The sequence below is a fragment of the Pongo abelii genome, chromosome 10 (genome assembly GCF_028885655.2).
Source record: "Pongo abelii isolate AG06213 chromosome 10, NHGRI_mPonAbe1-v2.0_pri, whole genome shotgun sequence".
Taxonomy (NCBI): Eukaryota; Metazoa; Chordata; class Mammalia; order Primates; family Hominidae; genus Pongo; species Pongo abelii.
Window position 1 is genome coordinate 11494553 of NC_071995.2, and position 26954 is coordinate 11521506.

Consider the following 26954-nt stretch of genomic DNA (forward strand, 5'->3'; position numbering starts at 1 on the left):
ATGATCCCCTTTAAGGTCTTGATCTTAAACTCTATGCGATCTGGATTTCCGAACGCGCAGTAAAATTCTTGGTTCTTCTAAATTCAATTCTGGGACCAATGTCAAATAGGAAAGCACTACGGCATACTAATGGATGAGTTCAATGCTGTCTTTATGGAAAACGTAATTTTCAAAACGGCTCAAATTAACTACTATTTAAACAACGTCTCTTCTTGCTATAGGCTTTTTTCATAATAATTTTGAAGTAAAAGCCGATTTCTCATTTGCAAGCATGCAAATGAAGACATATTCTCTTTCACTGTTTTGCAATATTTTCCTTGTGTAGCCATAATTTATGTTCAGCAACATCACTTGCTATGGAACTTTTTAAACCCAATGCATAGATCATATATTGGATGTCTAAATTTCTGAAGGAAGCTTGATCATAACTTGTATCATGACTGCTGTTAATTTATTTTTCTCAATACCAGATACATGTAAACAGAATCTAAATTTTTCCTATCAAAAGTACTCAAGATTTTCTTGGGAAGACATATACACCCATACACATATATATATACCCCACATGAATGGGAATAGTTTTTGTCCTATAGTTTCCAAAATGGAAAATAAATTTTAGGGATGTCATGCAGGTTGAAATGGCCCTATTTTCCCACTCATAATTTTCAGCCCATTTTCAATATTTATCAAACTGATCTCTCATCCTTGGGCTTTTAAGGAAGTCATTCTCTTAAGTCAATTTGATATACAAATATTAATTATTTAATTAAATATTCAGCATTTTTGTAAATATTCCTTGAGCACTTAAAAAATGTGTTTTCAATTGAAGAATATTGACTTCTCTGTATATGAATATTTGGATATTTTTCTTTCATTTTAACTTATTTTTATTATTTAATGGTTTAAGATTAACAGATGTTAGAATCAGTCTCCCATGTTGGGTTTTATTCATTCTGAGTTTTTACAGTATAATTGTTTCTAAGAAAGGATCTTGGAGTCAGACTGCCAGGAAAGGAAATCCGGTTCTCTGCTTCATATAGGTATGATCTGAGAATCTATTTTACAACAGCCTTAGGATAGCTATCTATTAAATGCAGATGATAATAATACCCTCTTTGGATAGTCTTTATGAAGAGTTAGTACACATTTGTATAACTGATTTCAATTTCACCTCTCTGGTTCAGGCACGAAACAAGGATTGCTCGTGTTTTATTTGATCTTGTGTTACTTGATACAGAGAAGTTATCTGTGAAAACTTCCACTTTTGAATAGTTATAATAGGTTCAAGAAAGCAAGATGTCCTTCTGCAACAACTAGGATAAGATAAATAAAGGGGCCAAAATTATGTTTGTATTCATCAAAGAGCTTGCAAGCAATAAGGACCACCTGAAATGAAATCCAGCACAAGGTGAGTCTTTATGTGTGAAGAGCAATTTATAATGCAACCCTCATCACATCACAGAAAGCTTTTTCTGCAGAAAATGTAAAACTACTCCAAAAATATGCCTGGAAATGCCAAGTGATTAGGCCAATAAAATAATTTTTTTAAAATACAAAGTTGGAGGATTAGCTTCTCATTTCAAAGTTTACTACGAGTTTACTGGACTAAATCAAGACACTGTGGTAATTGCATTATGAGAGACAAAAAGAACAATGAAACACAATTGAGAGTCCAGAAATTAGTAATGACATTCATGGTCAGCTGATTTTTAAAGTCATACCACTGCAATTCATAGGAATTAATCACTTTTCTCAACAAATGATTCTGGGAAAATTAAATATCCACATGCATAAAGATGAATTTAGGCTACTGCCAATGCCCACATGGAAGCTGGCAGCCTTGGGCCAGGCTGCACCCCATCCTAGTCCAAGAGCCTATACCCTGCCACACGGCTGCTGCTGGCATGTGTTAACAAGCTTGCATTACACTGTCACTATTCAATGAAGAGCTTTGGCTGGTACCACCCTTCAGAGTGTTGTGGCCAGCAATTCAGGAACGCAATGGCCCTTCCAGCACAGCAGATTCCCAATGTTGAGGGGCTAGAGAATAAAGTCCGGTGTCCAAAACTAGACCCCAGAGTTAGAGTTAGAAATCTTGGCCCCGCTAAAATCTACCAGAAACAAACTCATTTGATGGAATCTGCAGTGAAACCCCAATGCATCAAAGAAGATAAAAACAGAAAAAAAAAATCCAAAGAATGGCAACTTCAAAGACTGAAGAATATCAGCCCACAGAGATGAGAAAGAATCAGCACAATAGCTGTGGCAACTCAAAAAGCCAGAGTGTCTTCTTACCTCCAAAAGACCACGCTGGTTCCCTCCCAGGCTGAAAAGGCAGAAATATGATTCAGAACATGGATAGGAACAAAGATCAATGAGATTCAGGAGAAAGTCAAAATACAATCCAAAGATTCTGAGGAATGCCATAAAATGATACAGAGGACACAAGACAAAATGGTCATTTTAAGAAAAAATCTAACTGATCTGATAGAGCTGAAAACATCACTTCAATAATTTCAGAATACAAATGCAAGTGTTAACAACAGAATCAACAAAGCTGGGGAAAGAATCTCAGAGCTCAAGACCAGCCCTCTGAAATTACTCAGTCAGGCAAAAATAAAGAAAAATAATGAAGAAGAATGCACAAAACCTCCAAGAAATATAAGATTTTGTCAAGACACTAAATATATGACTCATTGGCATCCATGAAATACAGGAATAGAAGGCAAACAACTTGGAAAACCTATTTCAGGATATAGTCCACAAAAATTTCCTCAACTTTGTTAGAGATGCCAGCATTCAAATTCAGGAAATGCAGAGAACCCCTATGAAATACTACACAAGCAGACTATACCCAAGACACATAGTCATCAGATTCTCCAAGGTAAAAATGAAAGAAAAAGTGCCATAGGCATCTAGAGAGAAAGGGCAGGTCGCCTACAAAGGGAACAGCATTGAGCTAACAGGGGACCTGTTAGCAGAAACTCTACAATCAGGACGAGATGGGGGATCATATTCAGAAATTTTTTGAAAGAGAATGTCCGACCAAGAATTTCATATCCAGCCAAACTAAACTTCATAAGTGAAGTAGAAATAAGATCTTTTTCAGACAAACAAATGCTAAGGGATTCCATTACCACCAGACCCGCCTCACAAGAGGTCCTGAATGGATTGCTAATCATAGAAAAGAAAGACCATTATCAGCCACAACAAAATCACACTTAAGGCCATAGACCAGTATACTATGAAGTAACCACAGAAACCAGTCTGCATGATAAGCAGCTAACAACATAATGAAAGGATCAAATTCCCACATATCAATACTAACCTTGAATGTAAACAGGTTAAACACCCCAACTAAGGCACATAGAGGCAATTTGGATAAAGAAGCAAGATGCAATGGTATAGTGTCTTCAAGAGACTCACTTACATGCAGTGATACCCATAAGCTCAAATTTAAAAGATGGAGAAAAATCTACCAAGCAAATGGAAAATAGAAGCAGGGTTGCTATTCTAACTTCTTTTTTTCTTTTTCTTTTTTTCTTCTTGTTTTTTGTTTGTTTGTTTGTTTGTTTTGAGTCAGAGTCTCACTCTGTTCCCCAGGCCATAGTGCAGTGGCACAATCTCAGCCTACCACAACCTCTACCTCCTGGTTTCAAGAAATCCTCCCAACTCAGCCTTGCAAGTACTTGGGACCACATGTGTGCACCACCATGACTGGCTAATTTTTGCCTTTTTTTTTTTTCTTGATAGAGACAGGATTTTGTCATGTTGCTCAGGCTGGTCTCAAACTCCTGTGGTCAAGTGATCCACACACCTCAGCTTCCCAAAGTGCTGGTATTACAAGTCTGAGCCATGACACCTGATCTTGTTAATCTAATTTCATACAAAACTGTCTTTAACCAGCAAAGATCAAGAAGAAACAGAAGGGCATTACATAATTGAAAAAAGCTCAATTCAGCAGGAAAACATTACTATTCTAAATGTATATGCACCCAACAAAAGAACACCCAGATTCATAAAGCAAGTTCTCAGAGACCTACTAAAAGATTTAGAAAACCACACAATAATAGTAAGAGATTTCAACACACCACCAACAGCATTAGACAGGACATCAAAGCAGAAAACTATCAAAGGCATTCAGGACCTGAAATAGACACTTAACCAAATGAACCTAATAGACATCCACAAAACGGTTCACCCCAAAACAACAGAATAAACATTCTTCTCATCTGCACATGGCATATAATCTAAAATCAACCACACAATCTAACATAAAACAATTCCTAGCAAATATGAAACAAGGAAAACCATACCAACCACATTCTTGGACCACAGCAAAATAAAAATATAAATAAATACTAAGAAAATACCTTAAAACCATATAATTCATAGAAATTAAACAACCCTCTGCTGAATGACTTTTGGGTACATATTGAAATTGAGGTAGAAATCAAGAAATTCTTTGAACATAATGAGAACAAAGATACAACATACCAGAATCCCTGGGATATGGATAAGGCAGTGTTAAGAGAAAAGTTTGTAGCAATAAACACCCACATCAAAAAGTTAGAATGATCTCAAATTAATAACATAACTTCACAAGAGAAACAAAACAAACAAGAGCAAACCAATGCCAAAGCTCGCAAAAGACAATAAATAACCAAAATCAGAGCTGAACTGAAGGAAATTGTGATTAAAAAACATACAAAAGGTCAGTGAATCCAGGATTTGATGTTTTTAAAAAATTAATATGATAGACCCATAACCAGACTAATAAAGAAAAAAAGAGAGAAGATCCAAATAAACACAATCAAAAATGACAAAATGGATATTACCACTGACCCCAGTGAAACACAAACAATCCTCCCAAACTACTGTCAACACCTCTATGCCCACAAGCTAGAAAACCTAGAAGAAATGGATAAACTACTGGATACATACAACCTTTCAAGACTGAATCAGTAAGAAATTGAATCCCTGAGCAAACCAATAACAAGTTCCAGATTGAAAGGGTAATAAAGAGAGGGAGGAGCCAAGATGGCCGAATAGGAACAGCTCCGGTCTACAGCTCCCAGCGCGAGCAACGCAGAAGATGGATGATTTCTGCATTTCCATCTGAGGTACCGTGTACATCTCACTAGGGAGTGCCAGACAGTGGGCGCAGGTCAGTGGGTGAGTGCACCGTGCGCCAGCCGAAGCAGGGGCGAGGCATTGCCTCACTTGGGAAGTGCAAGGGGTCAGGGAGTTAGCTTTCCAGGGGTGACAGACAGCACCTGGAAAATCGGGCCACTCCCACCCGGATACTGTGCTTTTCCGACGGGCTTAGGAAACGGTGCCCCAGGAGAGTATAGCCCTCACCTGGCTCAGAGGGTCCTACGCCCACGGAGTCTCACTGATTGATAGCACAGCAGTCTGAGATCAAACAGCAAGTCGGCGGCGAGGCTGGGGGAGGGGCGCCCGCCATTGCCCAGGCTCGCTTAGGTAAACAAAGCAGCCTGGAAGCTTGAACTGGGTGGAGCCCACCACAGCTCAAGGAGGCCTGCCTGGTTCTGTAGGCTCCACCTCTGGGGGCAGGCACAGACAAACAAAAAGACAGCAGTAACCTCTGCAGACTTAAATGTCCCTGTCTGACAGCTTTGAGGAGAGCAGTGGTTCACCCAGCACGCAGCTGGAGATCTGAGAACAGGCAGACTGCCTCCTCAAGTGGGTCCCTGACCCCTGACCCCCGAGCAGCCTAACTGGGAGGCACCCCCAGCAGGGGCAGACTGACACCTCACATGGCAGGCCAGGTACTCCAACAGACCTGCAGCTGAGAGTCCTGTCTGTCAGAAGGAAAACTAACAGAAAGGACATCCACACCAAAAACCCATCTGTACATCACCATCATCAAAGACCAAAAGTAGATAAAACCACAAAGATGGGGAAAAAACAGAGCAGAAAAACTGGAAACTCTAAAAAGCAGAGTACCTCTCCTCCTCCAAAGGAACGCAGTTCCTCACCAGCAAGGGAACAAAGCTGGACGGAGAATGACTTTGACGAGCTGAGAGAAGAAGGCTTCAGACGATCAAATTACTCCGAGCTACGGGAGGATGTTCAAACCAAAGGCAAAGAAGTTGAAAACTTTGAAAAAAATTTAGAAGAATGTATAACTAGAATAACCAATACAGAGAAGTGCTTAAAGGAGCTGATGGAGCTGAAAACCAAGGCTCAAGTACTACGTGAAGAATGCAGAAGCCTCAGGAGCCAATGCAATCAAATGGAAGAAAGGGTATCAGCCCTGGAAGATGAAATGAATGAAATGAAGCGAGAAGGGAAGTTTAGAGAAAAAAGAATAAAAACAAACGAGCAAAGCCTTAAGAAATGTGGGACTATGTGAAAAGACCAAATCTACATCTGATTGGTGTACCTGAAAGTGACGGGGAGAATGGAAACAAGTTGGAAAACACTCTGCAGGATATTATCCAGGAGAACTTCCCCAATCTAGCAAGGCAGGCCAACATTCAGATTCAGGAAATACAGAGAACACCACAAAGATACTCCTCAAGAAGAGCAACTCCAAGACACATAATTGTCAGATTCACCAAAGTTGAAATGAAGGAAAAAATGTTAAGGGCAGCCAGAGAGAAAGGTCGGGTTACCATCAAAGGGAAGCCCATCAGACTAACAGCGGATCTCTCGGCAGAAACCCTACAAGCCAGAAGGGAGTGGGGGCAAATATTCAACATTCTTAAAGAAAAGAATTTTCAACCCAGAATTTCATATCCTGCCAAACTAAGCTTCATAAGTGAAGGAGAAATAAAATACTTTACAGACAAGCAAATGCTGAGAGATTTTGTCACCACCAGGCCAGCCCTAAAAGAGCTCCTGAAGGAAGCGCTAAACATGGAAAGGCACAACCGGTACCAGCCACTGCAAAATCATACCGAAATGTAAAGACCATCGAGACTAGGAAGAGACTGCATCAACTAACGAGCAAAATAACCAGCTAACATCATAATGACAGGATCAGATTCACACATAACAATATTAACTTTAAATGTAAATGGACTAAATGCTCCAATTAAAAGACACAGACTGGCAAATTGGATAAAGACTCAAGACCCATCAGTGTGCTGTATTCAGGAAACCCATCTCACGTGCAGAGACACACATAGGCTCAGAATAAAAGGATGGAGGAAGATCTACCAAGCAAATGGAAAACAAAAAAAGGCAGGGGTTGCAATCCTAGTCTCTGATAAAACAGACTTTAAACCAACAAAGATCAAAAGAGACAAAGAAGGCCATTACATAATGGTAAAGGGATTAATTCAACAAGAAGAGCTAACTATCCTAAATATATATGCACCCAATACAGGAGCACCCAGATTCATAAAGCAAGTCCTCAGTGACCTAGAAAGAGACTTCGACTCCCACACATTGAGACTTTAACACCCCACTGTCAACATTAGACAGAACAACGAGACAGAAAGTCAACAAGGATACCCAGGAATTGAACTCAGCTCTGCACCAAGCGGACCTAATAGACATCTACAGAACTCCCCACCCCAAATCAACAGAATATACATTTTTTTCAGCACCACACCACACCTATTCCAAAATTGACCATATACTTCGAAGTAAAGCTCTCCTCAATAAATGTAAAAGAACAGAAATTATAACAAACTATCTCTCAGATCACAGTGCAATCAAGCTAGAACTCAGGATTAAGATTCTCACTCAAAACCGCTCAACTACGTGGAAACTGAACAACCTGCTCCTGAATGACTACTGGGTACATAACGAAATGAAGGCAGAAATAAAGATGTTCTTTGAAACCAACGAGAACCAAGACACAACATACCAGAATCTCTGGGATGCATTCAAAGCAGTGTGTAGAGGGAAATTTATAGCACTAAATGCCCACAAGAGAAAGCAGGAAAGATCCAAAATTGACACCCTAACATCACAATTAAAAGAACTAGAAAAGCAAGAGCAAACACATTCAAAAGCTAGCAGAAGGCAAGAAATAACTAAAATCAGAGCAGAACTGAAGGAAATAGAGACACAAAAAACCCTTCAAAAAATCAATGAATCCAGGAGCTGGTTTTTTGAAAGGATCAACAAAATTGATAGACCGCTAGCAAGATTAATAAAGAAAAAAAGAGAGAAGAATCAAATAGATGCAATAAAAAATGATAAAGGGGATATCACCACCGATCCCACAGAAATACAAACTACCATCAGAGAATATTACAAACACCTCTACGCAAATAAACTAGAAAATCTAGAAGAAATGGATAAATTCCTCAACACATACACCCTCCCAAGACTAAACCAGGAAGAAGTTGAATCTCTGAATAGACCAATAACAGGAGCTGAAATTGTGGCAATAATCAATAGCTTACCAACCAAAAAGAGTGCAGGACCAGATGGGTTCACAGCCGAATTCTACCAGAGGTACAAGGAGGAGCTGGTACCATTCCTTCTGAAACTATTCCAATCAATAGAAAAAGAGGGAATCCTCCCTAACTCATTTTATGAGGCCAGCATCATCCTGATACCAAAGCCTGGCAGAGACACAACAAAAAAAGAGAATTTTAGACCAATAACCTTGATGAACATTGATGCAAAAATCCTCAATAAAATACTGGCAAACAGAATCCAGCAGCACATCAAAAAGCTTATCCACCATGATCAAGTGGGCTTCATCCCTGGGATGCAAGGCTGGTTCAATATACGCAAATCAATAAATGTAATCCAGCATATAAACAGAACCAAAGACAAAAACCACATGATTATCTCAATAGATGCAGAAAAGGCCTTTGACAAAATTCAACAACCTTCATGCTAAAAACTCTCAATAAATTAGGTATTGATGGGACGTATCTCAAAATAATAAGAGCTATTTATGACAAACCCACAGCCAATATCATACTGAATGGGCAAAAACTGGAAGCATTCCCTTTGAAAACTGGCACAAGACAGGGATGCCCTCTCTCACCACTTCTATTCAACATAGTGTTGGAACTTCTGGCCAGGGCAATTAGGCAAGAGAAGGAAATCAAGGGTATTCAATTAGGAAAAGAGGAAGTCAAATTGTCCCTGTTTGCAGATGACATGATAGTATATCTAGAAAACCCCATTGTCTCAGCCCAAAATCTCCTTAAGCTGATAAGCAACTTCAGCAAAGTCTCAGGATACGAAATCAATGTACAAAAATCACAAGCATTCTTATACATCAATAACAGACAAACAGAGAGCCAAATCATGAGTGAACTCCCATTCACAATTGCTTCAAAGAGAATAAAATACCTAGGAATCCAACTTACAAGGGATGTGAAGGACCTCTTCAAGGAGAACTACAAACCACTGCTCAAGGAAATAAAAGAGGATACAAACAAATGGAAGAACATTCCATGCTCATGGGTAGGAAGAATCAATATCATGAAAATGGCCATCCTTCCCAAGGTAATTTACAGATTCAATGCCATCCCCATCAAGTTACCAATGACTTTCTTCACAGAATTGGAAAAAACTACTTTAAAGTTCATATGGAACCAAGAAAGAGCCCGCATCGCCAAGTCAATCCTAAGCCAAAAGAACAAAGCTGGAGGCATCACACTACCTGACTTCAAACTATACTACAAGGCTACAGTAACCAAAACAGCATGGTACTGGTACCAAAACAGAGATATAGATCAATGGAATAGAACAGAGCCGTCAGAAATAATGCCACATATCTACAACTATCTGATCTTTGACAAACCTGAGAAAAAGAAGAAATGGGGAAAGGATTCCCTATTTAATAAATGGTGCTGAGAAAACTGGCTAGCCATATGTAGAAAGCTGAAACTGGATCCCTTCCTTACACCTTATACAAAAATTAATTCAAGATGGATTAAAGACTTAAATGTTAGACCTAAAACCATAAAAACCCTAGAAGAAAACCTAGGCATTACCATTCAGGACATAGGCATGGGCAAGGACTTCATGTCTAAAACACCAAAAGCAATGGCAACAAAAGCCAAAATTGACAAATGGGATCTAATTAAACTAAAGAGCTTCTGCACAGCAAAGGAAACTACCATCAGAGTGAACAGGAAACCTACAAAATGGGAGAAAATTTTCGCAACCTACTCATCTGACAAAGGGCTAATATCCAGAATCTACAATGAACTCCAACAAATTTACAAGAAAAAAACAAACAACCCCATCAAAAAGTGGGCGAAGGACATGAACAGACACTTCTCAAAAGAAGACATTTATGCAGCCAAAAAACACATGAAAAAATGCTCACCATCACTGGCCATCAGAGAAATGCAAATCAAAACCACAATGAGATACCATCTCACACCAGTTAGAATGGCAATCATTAAAAAGTCAGGAAACAACAGGTGCTGGAGAGGATGTGGAGAAATAGGAACACTTTGACACTGTTGGTGGGACTGTAAACTAGTTCAACCCTTGTGGAAGTCAGTGTGGCGATTCCTCAGGGATCTAGAACTAGAAATTCTATTTGACCCAGCCATCCCATTACTGGGTATATACCCAAAGGACTATAAATCATGCTGCTATAAAGACACATGCACACGTATGTTTATTGCAGCATTATTCACAATAGCAAAGACTTGGAACCAACCCAAATGTCCAACAATGATAGACTGGATTAAGAAAATGTGGCACATATACACCATGGAATACTATGCAGCCATAAAAAATGATGAGTTCACGTCCTTTGTAGGGACATGGATGAAATTGGAAATCATCATTCTCAGTAAACTATCGCAAGAAGAAAAAATCAAACACTGCATATTCTCACTCATAGGTGGGAATTGAACAATGAGAACACATGGACACAGGAAGGGGAACATCACACTTCAGGGACTGTTGTGGGGTGGGGGGAGGGGGGAGGGATAGCATTGGGAGATATACCTAATGCTAGATGACGAGTTGGTGGGTGCAGCGCACCAGCATGGCACATGTATACATATGTAACTTACCTGCACATTGCGCACATGTACCATAGAGCCTAAAGTATAATAAGAATAAGAATAATAATAATAATAAAAAGAAAAAAAAATTTAAATGTTTAACGTTTATAAATGATGATTATTACTTTGGTTACACAAAAGTTTTTAAAAAGCAAAAATGGCACTATATTTCAGTTTCATAGAAAATTCCAATATATTATCAAATTATTGATGAATAAAAGACTCTTAGTCCCTTAAAAAAAAAAAAAAAAAAGAAAGGGTAATAAAAAGCCTACCAGACAAACAAACAAAAAATGCCTAGGACCTGATGGATTCTCAGCAGAATTCTACCATATGTATAAAGAAGAACTGGTACCATTCATACTAAACCTACTCTAAAAAACTGAGGAAAAGAGACTCCACCCTAACTCATTCTACAAGGCTATTATCACCCTGATACCAAAACCAGGCGGAGACACAACAAAAAAAGAAAACATCTTTGATAAACATAGATTTAAAAAAATCACTCAACAAAATGCCAGCAAGCTGAATCCAGCAGCACATCAAAAAGCTAATCCACCATAACCAAGTAGGCTTTATCACTGGGATACAAGTTTGGTTAAACATATGTAAATCAATATATGTGATTCATCACATAAGTGAAACTAACAAAAACCACATTATTATCTCAATAGATGCAGAAAAGGCTTTCAATAAAATTCAATTATCTCTTCATATTAAAAACTCTCAACAAACTAGGCATTGAAGATATATACTTCACAATAATAAGAGCCACCCATGACAAACCCACAGCCAATATTATACTAAATGGGCAAAACTGGAAGCATTACCCCTTGAAAACAGGAACAAGACAAGGGTGTCCTCTCTCACCATCCTTATTCAATAGTACTGGAAGTTCTGGTCAAAGCAATCAGGAAGAGAAATAAATAAAAGGCATCCCAATAGGAAGAGAAGAAGTCAAATTATCCCTGTTTGCAGATAATATGATTTTATACCTAGAAATCCCCACAGTCTCTGGCCAAAATCTCCTTGGTCTGATAAACAAACTCAGAAAATTCCCAGGATACAAAATCAATGTACAAAAATTAGTAGCATTCCTATATCAACAAAATTCAAGCAAAGACAAATCAAGAAGGCAATCCCTTTCACAATAGTCACAAAAAATAAAAAATATAGGAATACAGCTGACCAGGGAGGTGAAATATCTCTACAAAGAATATTACAAGAGACTATTCAATTAAATCCAATAAGACACAGACAAATGGGAAAATGTTCCAGGCTCATGGATGGGAAGAATAAATATTGTTTAAATGCCCATACTGCCCAAACCAATTTACAGATTCAGTGCTATTCCTGTCAAATTGTCATTGATATTCTTCACAAAATTAGAAACAAACTATTTTAAAATTCATTGGGAATGAAAAAAACAGCCCAAATAGCCAAGACAATACCAAACAAAAAGAACAAAGCAGGAGGTATAACATCACCTGACTTTGAACCATACTACAAGGATACAGAGACTAAAACAGCATGGTACTGGTACAAAAACAGGCACGTAGACCAAGGGAACAGAATAGAGACCCCAGAAATAATGCCACCCACCTACAACCATCTAATCTTCAACAAAGTTAACAAAAACAAGCAATGAGGAGAGACTCCCTACTCTATAAATGGTGCTGGGATAACTGGATAGCCATGTGCAGAAGATGGAAACTGGACACCTTCCTTATACATACAGAAAAATCAATGCAAGCTGGGTTAAATAATAAAATGTAAAACCTAAAACTATTTCTTTAAAAAACGGAAACATAACCTGGTAAACACCATTCTGGACATAGGACCTGGCAAAGATTTCATGGCAAAGACACCAAAATCAATTGCAACAAAAACAAAAATTGAAAAGTGGAACCTAATTAAACTGAAGAGCTTCTGCACAAGAAAAGAAACTATCAACAGAGTAAACAGAGACCTGCAGAATGGGAGAAAATATTTTGTGAACTATGTAACTGACAAAGGCGTAATATCTGGAACATACAATGAATTTACATTTACAAGCAAAAAACAAATACCACCGTTAAAAATTTGATAAAGGACATGAACAATTTTCAAGTGAAGACATACACTCAGCCAACAAACACATGAAAAAATGCTCAATACAACTAATCATTAAAGAAATGCGATTCAAAACCACAATGAGATACCATCTCATACCAGTCAGAATAGCTATTACTAAAAACTCAAAAAAACCCAACAGATTCTGGCAAGATTGTGGTGAAAGGGAATGCTTTCACACTGCTGGTGGGAAGGTAAATTAGTCTAGCCATTGTGGAAATCAGTATGGCAATTTTCCAAAGAACTTAAAACAGAATTACCATTCAAACCAGCAATTCCATTATTGGACATATATCCAAAGAAATATAAATTGTTCTACCATAAAGACACATGCATGCAAATATTCATGACAGAACTATTCATAATAGCAAAGACATGGAATAAACCTAAATGCCCATAAATAGTAGACTGGATAAAGAAAATATGGTACATATACACCATGGAATACTATGCAGTCATTAGAAAAAAAACAAGATGATGTAGCAACATGGGTGGAGCTGGAGGCCGTGATCCTGAGCCAACAAACATGGAAAGAGAAAACAAATACCACATGTTCTCACTTATAAGTGGGTGCTAAACATTGAGTACAGATGGACACAAAGAAGGGAACAACAGACACCAGGGTCTATGTGAACAGAGAGAAGGAGGAGAGTGAAGATAAAAGAGATACCTATCAGGTACTCTGCTTACCACCCGAGTGACAAAATAATCTGTACACGATGTGCCTGAGACGTGCAATTTACTTACATAACAAACCTGCACATGAACCCCAGAATCTAAAATAAAAGCTAAAAAAAGAAAAAAAAAACTGCAAAGTGAAGTGAGATTTCTCTTTAAATAAGGTAGTATTGGAGGCCTCAATGATTCAGTGATATCTGAGGAGTGATAATGTTCAGTGTTGATATCTGAGAAAGAGCAATCCAAGAAGAAGGGACACAAGTATGAAGTCCCTGAGGCAATGCTTGGCATATTCAAGAAGTGACACAAAGGCCAGTGTTGTTAGCATGGGATAAGCCAGGTGTTTTAGGACACACAGGCAGACAAAATCAGATCATTCAAATGATTATAAGACTTTGTAAGGATTTGGCCTTTACTCTGAATTAGATGAAAGCCACTGAAAAATATGGAGGAGAAGAATGGCATGATCAAATTTGCATTTTTACAGGTTCTCTCTGGCTGCTGCCTTGAGAATACATCAGGATAAAAGGATGTGCAGAACTAGAAAGAATAATTAGAAACTCATGGCAAATATCCTGGCAAGATATGCGGCAGTTTAGACTAGTATGGCAGAGTGATGACAAGGGATTGGATTCTGTATGTTTTTGAGGGTAGAGTCAACAAAATTTGCTGATGCCTTAGAGATGAGTTCTGAAAGAGAGAAAATGTTGACTCCATTTTTTTAGTCTAAGCATCTGAAAGTCTGAAGTGGTCATTAGCAGAAGAGGGAAAGACTGTAGAAGAAACAAATCTGACAGTTGGGGGAAGAACAGTATTTTGATTTGGACATGTTAGTTCAAGCTCTTGTTAGGCATCCAAATGAAGATGTCAAATAGGCTATTAGAGAAAGGATTCCAGAGACCAGCGTTGAGATCTCAGCTGAAAGATTAAATGTTGGCATCATCAGCACACAGAAAATAAGTAAGGCCATGAGTAGATGAGCTTACCTAAGAAGCGGGAGTTAAAAGAGAAGGAAAAAAAAGTAAACTTAGGCCCTTAACTCATAAGTAATTGATCATAGAGAAAAAAACTTAAGAAATAAGATGCTAACAGATACTGAGACATTGTACAAAATGCAAGAAATCAAAAATGGGTTAGTAAACCATAATTCTATCTATGTATTTCTTCACTTATATCATTATCTAATTATATATAGATCATCATATAATTAAAATCCCCCATGTATCAATCTGCCAATATCTGCATTGCTATATTAAAATGATATATATGAATATATAGATGAATAATCAGCCTTATTCCTCTCTATTGAACCATTTGGCTACATTATCAGTAAGGAGACTGCATGAGATCACCAACAAAACAAGCCTGATTGATTAAAGATTGAAGAATTGAGACCTTGGGCAGTGTGACATTTTCAGTTTAGAGGCAAGAGAAAAGAACTAGCAAAGGAGATTGAGAAGAGGTGCCCAGTGAACAACGATAAAATCAGAAGAGGGCAGCATCCCCCCAGTAAACCATGTTCAATGTTGCTAATAGAGCATGCAACATGAAGACTAACCATTGGCAACATGCACTCACTGGTGATCTTAACAAATGTCAGATTTAATGGAGTGGTGACAGCAACAGCCTCATTGGATTGGGCTGATAGGCCAATAGTTGAAGAGGCTTCATACTTTGCTAAATAACTATAAACCAAGAGGAAAACAGAGTTGAAAAAGCTGAGTCCTGAGGTCAGCCTCTGATGTGACAAATCAAAGACCCTCAGCCAGTTCTCAGGACTGAGCCAATTCACAGAAGCAGAGATAAACGACTGAAAGGAAGCTTAAGTCCTCTTGATAATGAACACTGGGGGTGGTAGTACATTTTATATCCCTATTCAGTTAACCTATCTGGCCTCTGCCAAAACCAGATGGTTTATAAGATGAATGCACATTAGCATAAACTTAAATCGCACTTGCAGATGCTCTCTAGGATGCGGTACCTTCACTGAGCAGAACGTGGTTTCCGGTACTTTGTATGTGGCTTTTGATTTGGCGAATGTTTTTAAATCTACACCCTTTGTGAGAGAAAATCAAAACAATTTGTTTGTTGGGGTAAGAACAAAAGCACTGCTTCACTGTTTTATGTCAGAGCTGTGTCACTTCTGTTTTCAGTTTAATTGGCATTTTGCAAAACATCATGCTAACTCAATATACTAATAATATTACTTTAATTGGTATTCATAAGCAGGAAGTGGCAAGTTCCTTAAATATAGTAAAATAGTATTTCTTTGAACAGAAGTAAAATACCAGAAGAAGAGAGACACAAACCTCAGCAGTTTCAGGGACTTATAACATAGATGGTGTTTTTAGAGGTCCAATGTTCCTGGTCCTTGTGTCAAAACATCCTTTTTAAAGTAAATGGCATGTTTCCTGATACATAATTCTTCTCACTAAAAAAGAGGTACAGTGTTTTTTGGGCCTATTGGGATTTTGGAGTCAACGTATTCCTCATTTGAGGATATTGCTCTGAACTCACTAATGGAGTTTCCAAAGGCTGCTGTTCTCAAGTGGAACCCAGAACAAAAAAGGGCTCCATAGCAGCTATAGGGTCTGGCCTAAGCTGCTCTGCCCATTGTGCCAAATGATCCAGCAGAATTCAAACATGCTAGAGGCATGCATAGTGGGCATTATAGGACTCTGTCCAAGTCTCTGACAAATCCATAGGAGAAGGGAGAGAAAACCCCTAGGGAATTAGTGCAAGACCATTCCCTCTTCAGCAGAGGCATGCCCTCTGTCTCAAAAACAAAACAGCAGGTGCAGAAGATTAGACACAAGAGAAAGAACCAGCAAAGGAGATTGAGAAGAGGTGCCCAGTGAACAATGATAAAATCAGAAGATGGCAGCATCCCCCAAATAAACCAGGTTCAATGCTGCTAATAGAGCATGCAACAGGAAGACTAACCATTGCCTCTCTAAGCACGAGCACCTCTAAGCACAAGACCCTGTGCAACAGTGGAAATCATATGCCCATAAAGCCAGCCATGATTGGAAGACATGAGCAAATCCGAGTGGTACAAGGAGTAGACGGTATTGGACTTAAACATGTGCTTCCTCAGATTCCCTTAACTGTCTCTTATTCTCTAGGCCAGCACCTTGCCTGATCCAGATCATCCTACCATCCTTCCTATAGGGACTTGAATGGAACACCACACTGTGGGCATGAGGTCTGTCTTTCATAAAAGCCACCAACGGACTAGATGATGGAAAGCAGAACGGAAGAGATGGTAGTTCTGCTTCAGAGAAACCCTGGCCAATGGGAAATAGAAGACAGAAGACAGCTGAACAGATACATTCTCCCTCCTCTCTCGCTTCCATGGACTAATGCTGGCTGTGGTATCCCCTTGTAGCCTTTCTGGAAAAGTACTGGGGTCCAAGTGCATGCATCTGATGACCACCATGCTGTCTCTCTCACCTTATAATGAAGTGGCCACAACACAGTCACATACACACAACACATTGTTACAATACATCCCAACACGTTCTTTCACATCTGCTCTTGCCTCAATTTCCACGTGCTCTTGCCTCAATTTCCATGTGTCCCTGCCATTGCTGCTCTGGACTTACCTTCCAAAGAAATGTTATCACTTTAATATCAGACATTGGCTCTAGTTCTAGACCCCCAAAGCTAAGATATTCATTCAGTGGTATAATTTATTTTTCACTCACTTTTCTGTGATTTTATAATGTGGCAATTAAAATGTTCATTTAGAAAAGATATTAAAAATATTGTATAAAATCACATTTTAGTAAGGTAATTCATAACTAACTCAATTTTTAAAATTGAAATGCCATTTTTTACGTAATAACCAGCTAGAAATATCACAATACAAATATATCATTCACAATCGAGAAAATATATACAAATATCCAAAAATCTTTTATATGCTTTTTTGAAGGTATTGTAGTAGGTGCCATCTGATTTTGATGTTCCACCTTGTCTCCATGTTTTTCGTCTGATATAGCTGCATCAAGGCTGTATTATAGCGATATTTCCCCTACAAGTATGGAATAACCACACTTTTACTCTGAAAAATGCTTCTTCTTAGATAATCCTGTCATCTCAACCAGAAGCCAGAATAGGCAAATTCATGCAACTGTAGATTTCGTGATGAGTTTCATTTTCATTGGTTCACCACCCCAATATATATAATTTATTAATGTATTCACTAATTCATTTGTTCATCAAAATATTTTTGGCTATCTATTTTTTATGAGGTCTTTTAGGTCCTGGGAGTCAACGATAAGCAAGGTCTACAGGATCTCTGTTTGTTGTTGTTGTTGTTTTGTTTTGTTTTTTTTGAGACGGAGTTTTGCTCTGTTGCCCAGGCTGGAGTGCAGTGGCGCCATCTCCGCTCTCTGCAAACTCCACCTCCTGGGTTCACGCCATTCTCCTGCCTCAGCCTCCGGAGTAGCTGGGACTACAGGTGCCCGCCACTACGCCCGGCTAATTTTTTTGTATTTTTAGTAGAAACCGGGTTTCACCGTGTTAGCCAGGGTGGTCTCGATCTCCTGACCTCGTGATCTGCCTGCCTTGGCCTCCCAAAGTGCTGGGATTACAGGCGTGAGAAACCGAGCCTGGCCAGAATCTTTGTTTTTATGGTGCTTACATTGTACCAGGAAAGATAAATAATAAACAAACAACTAAATCAAATGATTTATCTCAAGGTTTAGATAACATTGTTAAAATTTCATAACTCCAAGAATTGATACAGTCTGTAGAATTTACTTGTTTAATGATGTTATACATTTTTTCTATAATAGAACTTGCTATCACTGAATATGTCAACACACTTTCTCTCACTGCATTATTTGCAACTAGATTATAATAAAACATATATTTAAATCATTTCCTATCATCAATACATAGATTTCATAGATGTCATTTTAAAATTTGCAGGAAATATAATTCAAATGATTTTCATAATTTCTATACTGTTTTTACATTGAGTATTTTTTCAAGTAATAAAGATTTGAGTTCATTTATGTGATGTTTAAAAAGATTTTTAAATGTGGAAGATAGTGGAGATAATTGACAATTCAGGGGCTCTGAAGTAGTTTAGGAAAAAAACGGAAATATTTGGTATCAGATCTCAATTTCAAAATAGGTTTTCTTTATCTCAAAAACTGGAAGAAATGACTTTTCTAACTGTATATGGAGACTTATGACAGCACTTAAGAGGTCAGCATTGTGTTTCTTTCTTCATCCCTATTACAGATATGACTTTTTTCTCAGTTGTTCACATATTGGTATAAAATCTAATATTCCTCAGTACTGATTATGGTAGACATATACAAAATGTATTCCAAATACATTTGTCATTCTTCAATTTTATTTTGTGCATAGTTTTCTAACAATAGTTTGCTTTAAATTAAACATAAAATTAGAATTCATTATGAAACAAAAACTACCCCAAAGATAAAACCTCATTATTGATTTAGATTAGAATGCTCATACCGTCTAAAAAACTAGATGTTCAAATAATCATGTTTAAGCACGGTATGGTACATATGTATGGTACAAATAGCAGTGGAAAAGAGCAATGATTTTGTGAAATAAGATGTAAGTTCTTAACAATTATAAATAGAGATCATAAATTTTTCAAATGAAACATGATAATATGAACTGTATTGTGAATACACATGGCTTCATGATTCTGAAAAATTTCTTACAATGTTTTCTATAATTTGGCAGTTTGTAAAAAATGATTAAGGTTATGTTATTGTCACTCTAAGTGTTTCATATACACATACACATGCATATATAGATACTTTTTACACTAACTTTAGGTAAAAGACTTTTCTAGATATACTTTTGGAAATTATTCAAAAACATACAATACAGAAAAACCAGTAGAAAGTATAAAATGTTCCAGACAACATCAGTTTGTTTTCTCTTGGAGACACACAATGTCCCACTTGTGAATCTAGAAATTTGAGAGTTTCAGGTCTTTTACTCAGCACTTAATCTGACACAAAATCAAAAGAAAGGTCTGTTTTAGCTTCTTGCTTCCCCAGATTAGGATGAATGAATGAAATGAAGGATATATAATTGCAGTAGTTTGGCAGAGCATGAGGACAGGTTCATTCTGCAGCCTCCTTCTAAACTTCCAAATCGATGTGATTGGGGACAGAAAGTAAACAGCAAATAACAAGAGGAAGGAGATCACCATTTGCAAAACTTTTATGTGGACCTTGGTGTTGGAATCTGGAGATCCTTTGCCATGGAGCTGCATCTTCTTGAGATGTTTACTCAAAGAACAGATTAAGAGCAGAAAAGATAACAGGGACAGAGTAAAGGGTATTAAGTTTGCAAGCATGGTTAGAGTCATTTCTGAAAGGTGCGTTGGATCACTCAATTTGATCTCCCAACTCACGTTTCCTTCATATTCTTTTGTCCACATACTCTCATCCATGTTTACCACAACAATATGGCAAACCAAAAATAACAAAGACCCCAATAGTATCACTGGAATGACACTCTTAATTCTCCTTTTTAAGTGAAGAAAAATAAAGTTGGAGAAATTGGCAATCTTGAGCAAATAAAATATGCTGAGGCTAGTAGCAATCCAGATGCGGAAATGGTTGGTTACAGCCCAGGCATTAATAGTAGTAATTCTTACTCCTAAACTATGTAAACCTGGATTCAAAACAGTTGCATTCCAATGTAATAATATTACCCAGAGCAAACCCATTCTGGAGACTGCCAGAGCAGTGAGAATTTGGTCAGCAAAGGAGATCTTTTGTCTCTTGACCCACTCAATGGAATTTACCAATGCTATGAAGCCATTAGCAAAATTTCCAAGAACAAATGTAACCACTTCTAGAATGGAAAAAATGATGGGTAGAAAAGTTATCGTGTCTGAACAGACAAAAAGATAGAAAAAATGAAGGCCTAACAACACTGGCTGTGATTCCTTTAATAGCCTGACCTTAAATTTTATGTGCACCTGATTTCTGAATGTGCAGTAACATTCTTTTTACTTTCAAATACTGTGACCAGTGTCAAACAAGAAAGTAGCAGTTTATGCTAATTGATGAGTTCGATACTGTATTTATGGAAAACATTCTAATTTTCAAACAGCTCAACTTAACTCATTCATTCAATGTCCCTTCTTGTTACAGACTTGTTAGATACTGAAGTAGAAGTGAAACCGGAATTTTCATTTGCCAGCATGCAAATAAAGACATATTCTCTTTCAATGTTTTGCAATGGTTTCCTCGTTTCACTTCTGCATAATTTGTGTTCAGCAACTTTAGCTGTTTGCTATGGAAAATGTACCACATAGTTTATACAAGTAAATGCCTAAATCTTAAAGGGAGATTAGTCATAACTAGGATCATCACCATGACCAATTTTTATGCTAGATTTAAATAGACAAAATCCAAACTTTTTAATCAAAATCATTGAAAATTTTCTTGGGAACTGTGGGAATGCCAATACACCTTAAAATCTTATTCCTGCTAACCAGTACTTTTGTATGACATTATTGTTAATAAGCTCATAAAACATACACACATAGACAGACACACACACATACACACACCCCTCCAGAAAAAAATGAATTTTTAAAATAATTTCCAAAATGGAAAATGTATTTCCAGGAGGTCATCCTGGTGGAATTAGTCCTATTTTCCCACTCAGGGTTTTCAGCCCATAAAAATATATCAAACGTATCTCTCATACTTAGACCCTTGGTAAAGTTACTCTCAAGTCCATTTAATGTCTAAATATTTGTTATTTCATTAGAATATTCAACATTTTCGTAAATATTCCTGAGTATCCCATTATTTGACATATAATCTTGTAGTATTTTCCCATCACAGACAGGGTGGCCCCTGGACTCTGAGCACACTCACATAGCTTGCTTTGGTTAACAGAAAATTGGTAGACTTCACACAGAGGTTTGAGATGGTTTCCACACTGGAGTTTCTTTTCCTTTTGTGTTTATTATGAGAACATTGCCTGGCTACTACACTGTTCCCAGAAGGAGAATGAGAAAATAATGGAGTCAGTTTGTCCCTGCCTTATCCAGCCTAAATTGTCCAAACTCTAACTAATTCCAAGATGCAGAACTTGGCCCATCTCATATCACCAGAACCATCCACCAAACCCAGCTTAGAAAAACTGAATCCAAAGACATGTGAGATATCAATATGCAATGTAGCGTTAGAGAGGTTTCTCTGGCAGAAAAACCTAACTGATATAGGTACTCTGCTAAACCAAGCGTGTGGGAAATATGTCTACCCTTGTTGTGTCAGGAATACAGGAGCCAAAAGAAAAATAGATAAGGAATGGCAAAGTTTTGTCATGCAAGGTAGATAACTAAAGGTAGAGACTGGGCGCGGTGGCTCACGCCTGTAATCTCAGCACTTTGGAAGGCTGTGGTGGGCAGATCAAGAGGTCAGGAGATCGAGACCATCCTGGCTAACACACTGAAACCCCGTCTCTACAAAAAATACAAAAAATTAGCCTGGTATGGTGGTGGGCGCCTGTAGTTCCAGCTACTCGGGAGGCTGAGGCAGGAGAATGGCGTGAACCCAGGAGGGGGAGCTTGCAGTGAGGGGAGATGGCGCCACCACACTCCAGCCTGGGCGACAGAGCAAGACTCCACCTAAAAAAAAAAAAAAAAATGAAAAAGTGGAAAAAAACCTTTGGAAAGATCTGGGTACTTCAGGTAACAGCTTCTCTTATTTCTACATGTTGTACCTAAAATAAAGTTTCTACTTCAACTCTCTTACAGTTGTATGTAAAGATATATAAATAGTGAATTTTTTCCTAGGTATATAATGAGCAACCAATAATTTTTATGGTGTACTTCTCCTAATACATAATTTTTAAAATTATAATGCACACTTAGAAATGAGTCAAAGTAAAAATGGTAAACACAGCAATGTATTATAAACACTCATGTAACCATCATGTAGGGCAAGATGTGGAACATTGCAAAGAGCCTAGGTCCACCCCCATGCTGCTTTTCAAGCCCCTAAATGTTTCTTCACACCTGTTAACAATTTTCTACTGTTCCCAACACTTGGGTCACAGAAAACAATAAAAGCTTCGTCTAGGCCTTATCCTGCAAGTTGGAAGAAACAGGAAATTGATTTCATGTGATTAGCTTTTTGTTTTGTTTTGTTTTGTTTTTGGGATAGCAGCTTGATGAGTCCTCACCTCAAACTCTCCTTACAGGGAAATTCAATGAACAGCACTGGATCTCAAAATGCCGTTCCAATAAATAAAATATACTACCTCAATTACAGATACACCATTGTATTCCATGAATTAACTTTTATTTTGCTTGTAATGTAGAAATGGGGCTCTGTGCTTTCAAGCTGCATCATTACCCAAGTGAGAGATCAAAGATGTGAGGGGGAACTTACATTTGATTTGTTTAGTCCTAAAATCCTGTCTTTAAAAATAAGAGATTAGGTTGTGGTGGCACGTGCCTGTCATCTCAGCTACTCAGGAGGCTGAGGCAGGAGAATCGCTTGAACCCAAGAGGCAGAGGTTGCAGTGAGCTGAGATGGCGCCACTGCACTCCAGCCTGGGCTAGAGAGCGAGACTCCATCTCAAAAGAAAAATAAATAAATAATAAAAATAATAAATAAATAAAAATAACAGATTGATCATGAAATGGTTTATCTCTCTGATTAAAGAATAGTATTTATGTTGAAAACTAAATCTTTATTATAGTGTTCCTTGGATTAGTTTAAGGTCATCCATAAATAACTATTTTCTTAAGCAATGTATTTTAAACTAAACTTAATTTCTAAATCTAAATGTATTTAGCTTGACTTGAACTTTACCGTTTACTAATGTAACTTACCCATAATACCCATTCTTTTTTTAAATTACATAGGCATTATCCAATTTATGAATGTACATATTTCAAAAAGTAAATTATTTAATGGGATAGATGTAGATAGAGATGATGATGATAGCTACAAGGTAGAATGCTGTCTAATAAATGTGACTTCATTCATTTTTCTAAGTGCTACAATTCAGGGTAATGGGATAACACAATTATTCTTTCTCCTGGCTTTATGATTCTCATATTATTCTCAGCATCAGGGCTTAGACTGGAACAATACCTCTGATGGAGGACATTTCCCTGACCCCTTCATGGGAGGGAACTGGGGCGCACTGACGCTGGAACCAGCCAGCTGCTTTAGGGCTGGCAGGGGTGAAATCCACTCGCTGGGACCCACTGCGCCCACCCCTCATGGGAGGGAGCACACAGGTCAACAGATGCAGGAGCACTTTTGGATGCCAGCAGGAACAAATTCTGTGCAGGCCCCGCAGCAGCATCTAGGGGGGTGCCGCCACCCCCGAAACCTCGAGGGGGAGGGTGTTACAGTGCTCTTTTAGCTCTGTTATCTGCAGACGGCTTAAGTGTTAGTAGCTCAGTGGGCCCTTTGCCTTTTCGCTTCAGGCGGCTGCCTCTTGCCAGCAAGGGCAGAGGTTCAGTGTAACAACCTTTTGTATCTGCATTCCTGGCTCCTGAGCTCTTGTCCAGCTTCCAAGAAAAATGAGGTTGCACAACCGAATTGGAGGATGGTAAATGCGGGAGATTTTATTGTTGATGGAAGTGACTCTCAGCAGGAAGGCGAGCTGGGAAGGGAATGAGAAGCAGGAAGGTAATCTTCCCCTGAAGTCCGGCTGTCTCCATCCAGACTCTTCTCGAAAGTCACGCCTTCAACCTGTCCCTCTGAAGTCAAGCCACTTCTCTCCGACATCCCACCATAGTCTGTAACATTGAGCTGCTTCTCCTCTCGATCTTCAGCCACTTCCCACTACCGGCGGAGCCTGGGGTTTTATGGGCATAGGATGAGGAGTGGGGCAGGCCAAAAAAGGCAACATTTGAGTGGGAAAACAGGGTTAGAAGTACTCCCTTTGGGCCACAGTCTCAGGCTATTAGGCTTGAGAGTGGGGCTTTAGCTGAGGACCCGCCCTTTTCTGTCTAGAATTTCCCAGCCTCCTGTTCCTATCACCTTCACATAGTATTTCAACAATGACAACTTTAAACCAACAAATTTCCAATAATTTGCTTGCCATTTTTTTCTTTTATTAAATTCTAAAAATCATGGCAAACATGACTTCCAACAAATAGCACTTGCTCTTTGGTTTTTTGTTGTTGTTGTTGTTTTGCATTTTCATATGAACATGTACAAATACTCTGTGCAATTATACAGTACATAAACTTTATTATATGTGTCAGTAGCATCATTAGCAAGCCAAATTCTTTCAAATGGTTATTTACATTCTCAGCTACTGTGATGAAATATGGAGTATTTTATTTTATTTTATTTTATTTATTTTATTTTATTTTGAGATGGAGTCTCACTCTGTTGCCCAGGCTAGAGTGCAATCTCGGCTCACTGAAACCTCTGACTCCCAGGTTCAAGTGATTCTCCTTGCCTCAGCCTCCTGAGCAGCTGGGATTAAAGGCATCCACCACCACACAGGCTAATTTTTGTATTTTTTAGCAGAGATGGGGTTTTGCCATGTTGGCCAGGCTAGTCTTGAACTCCTGACCTCAAGTGATCTGCCTGTCTCAGCCTCCCAAAGTGCTAGGATTACAGGTGTGAGCCACTGCACCTGGTTCCTTGGAGTATTTTATTATAGCAAGCAATGCAGCACTACATATACAGAAATATACCCAAAGATTACACTAAATAAGTTCTACACTTTAACACATTTAACTTTCCAGTGTTTTCTCTAATAGAGAGCCAAAAAATTATAGAAATGAAACATTTTTTCTAACACATATGTGTGCACATACTGTGATTTTTGAATGGTAACAATATGACTGAAATTATTTTATTTGATATACCTAATGCTAGATGACGAGTTAGTGGGTGCAGCGCACCAGCATGGCACATGTATACATATGTAACTTACTTGCACATTGCGCACATGTACCATAAAACCTAAAGTATAATAATAATAAAAAAATAAATAAAATAAAATAAAAACAAAACAAAAAAGAAAAAAAAGGATAAATTTAGGGAGAATTGTCCCATATATTTAATATCAACAGTATTATAATTTATTGAAAATTCAGTAATTTCTGTCACTTTGTGCATTGCAAATAATTAAACTGGAAATAAGAACAAAAGGTGTCCAGCAATATATCAATATTCAAAATTTGATGGTTCAAATTAAGATTAGCATTAAGAATTTGAATTTATAGTTCTTGCTTATATATTATTTTTAAAATTAAAGAAAAGTTTAATTTTTTTTTTAGATGGAGTTTCATTCTTGTTGCCCAGGCTGGAATGCAATGGCACAATTTCAGCCCACTATAACCTCCGCCTCCCAGGTTGAAGCGATTCTCCTGCCTCAGCCTCCCTAGTAGTTGGGATTACAGGCGCCCGCCACCACGCCCAGCTAATTTTTTATATTTTTTAGTAGATACGGGCTTTCACCATGTTGGCCAGGCTGGTCTTGAACTCCTGACCTCAGGTGATCCACCCGCCTCAGCCTCCCAAAATGCTGGGATTACAGGCATGAGCCACCTTGCCCAGCCCTAAAATTTTAACTTGCATGTATAACTACTATAATAGTCTATTTGACTTCATTCAGCAAAAACTCTAATAATTATAATTCTATCTATGAGAATATGTAGTTTCAGTGTAATTTTATATTCATTATTTTACTTTTTTTGCCTTTTAAATATTTTTATTATGGTGGAACATAGCATACAGACAGAAAGCAACAAAACCTAAAAGCACAGTATGAGAAAAAATTATAACTTTACCCCCCGTGTTTACCACATCTTGGTCAAAAAATAGAATTTTCCAGCCATCCAGACACTCCCCATATACGCCTTCTTGTTGATCCCATTCTCTTGTTTTCCTCCTCGCTACCGTCCATATTGTTGTAATAGTCACTCATATGTTTCACTTTAGAGTTTTGTCACCAGTGTAATAAATTGCAATGTGTTAAAGATATATTTTTGAAAACTTTATATAAATGGAATTAAAATGAATGTTTTTTCACTATTGATAGATCCTCTTACATTTGTGAGTATTATCTAATCAGCTCAAATTTGTTTATTTTCTTTGTTATATACATTTTTTGTAAACATGTCTCTCTAGTTGGTTCATTTTGATTACTGTATAGTAATATAGTATTATATAGGTATGCCAT

At 37.9% G+C, this 26954-nt stretch overlaps 4 protein-coding genes across 4 annotated transcripts in view; all 4 read right to left on the bottom strand.

The window, feature by feature from the left end:
• The window catches only part of LOC100440863 (taste receptor type 2 member 30), a 246589-nt gene that overhangs the window by 22330 nt on the left and 197305 nt on the right, over nt 1-26954 (bottom strand).
• Nucleotides 1-26954, bottom strand: part of LOC100439397 (taste receptor type 2 member 64-like) — a 152154-nt gene that overhangs the window by 22330 nt on the left and 102870 nt on the right. The gene's annotated exons all lie outside the window — the stretch shown is intronic.
• The window catches only part of LOC100438310 (taste receptor type 2 member 19), a 110449-nt gene that overhangs the window by 22330 nt on the left and 61165 nt on the right, over nt 1-26954 (bottom strand). The window lies entirely within an intron of this gene.
• LOC100442689 (taste receptor type 2 member 45-like) lies at nt 17596-24110 on the bottom strand. Its single transcript, XM_054527801.1, has 2 exons — nt 23894-24110; nt 17596-20777 (listed from the first exon to the last, which is right to left on the bottom strand). Exons 1-2 carry the CDS (start codon nt 24108-24110, stop codon nt 19759-19761), a joined length of 1236 nt encoding a protein of 411 aa, XP_054383776.1. The 3' UTR covers nt 17596-19758.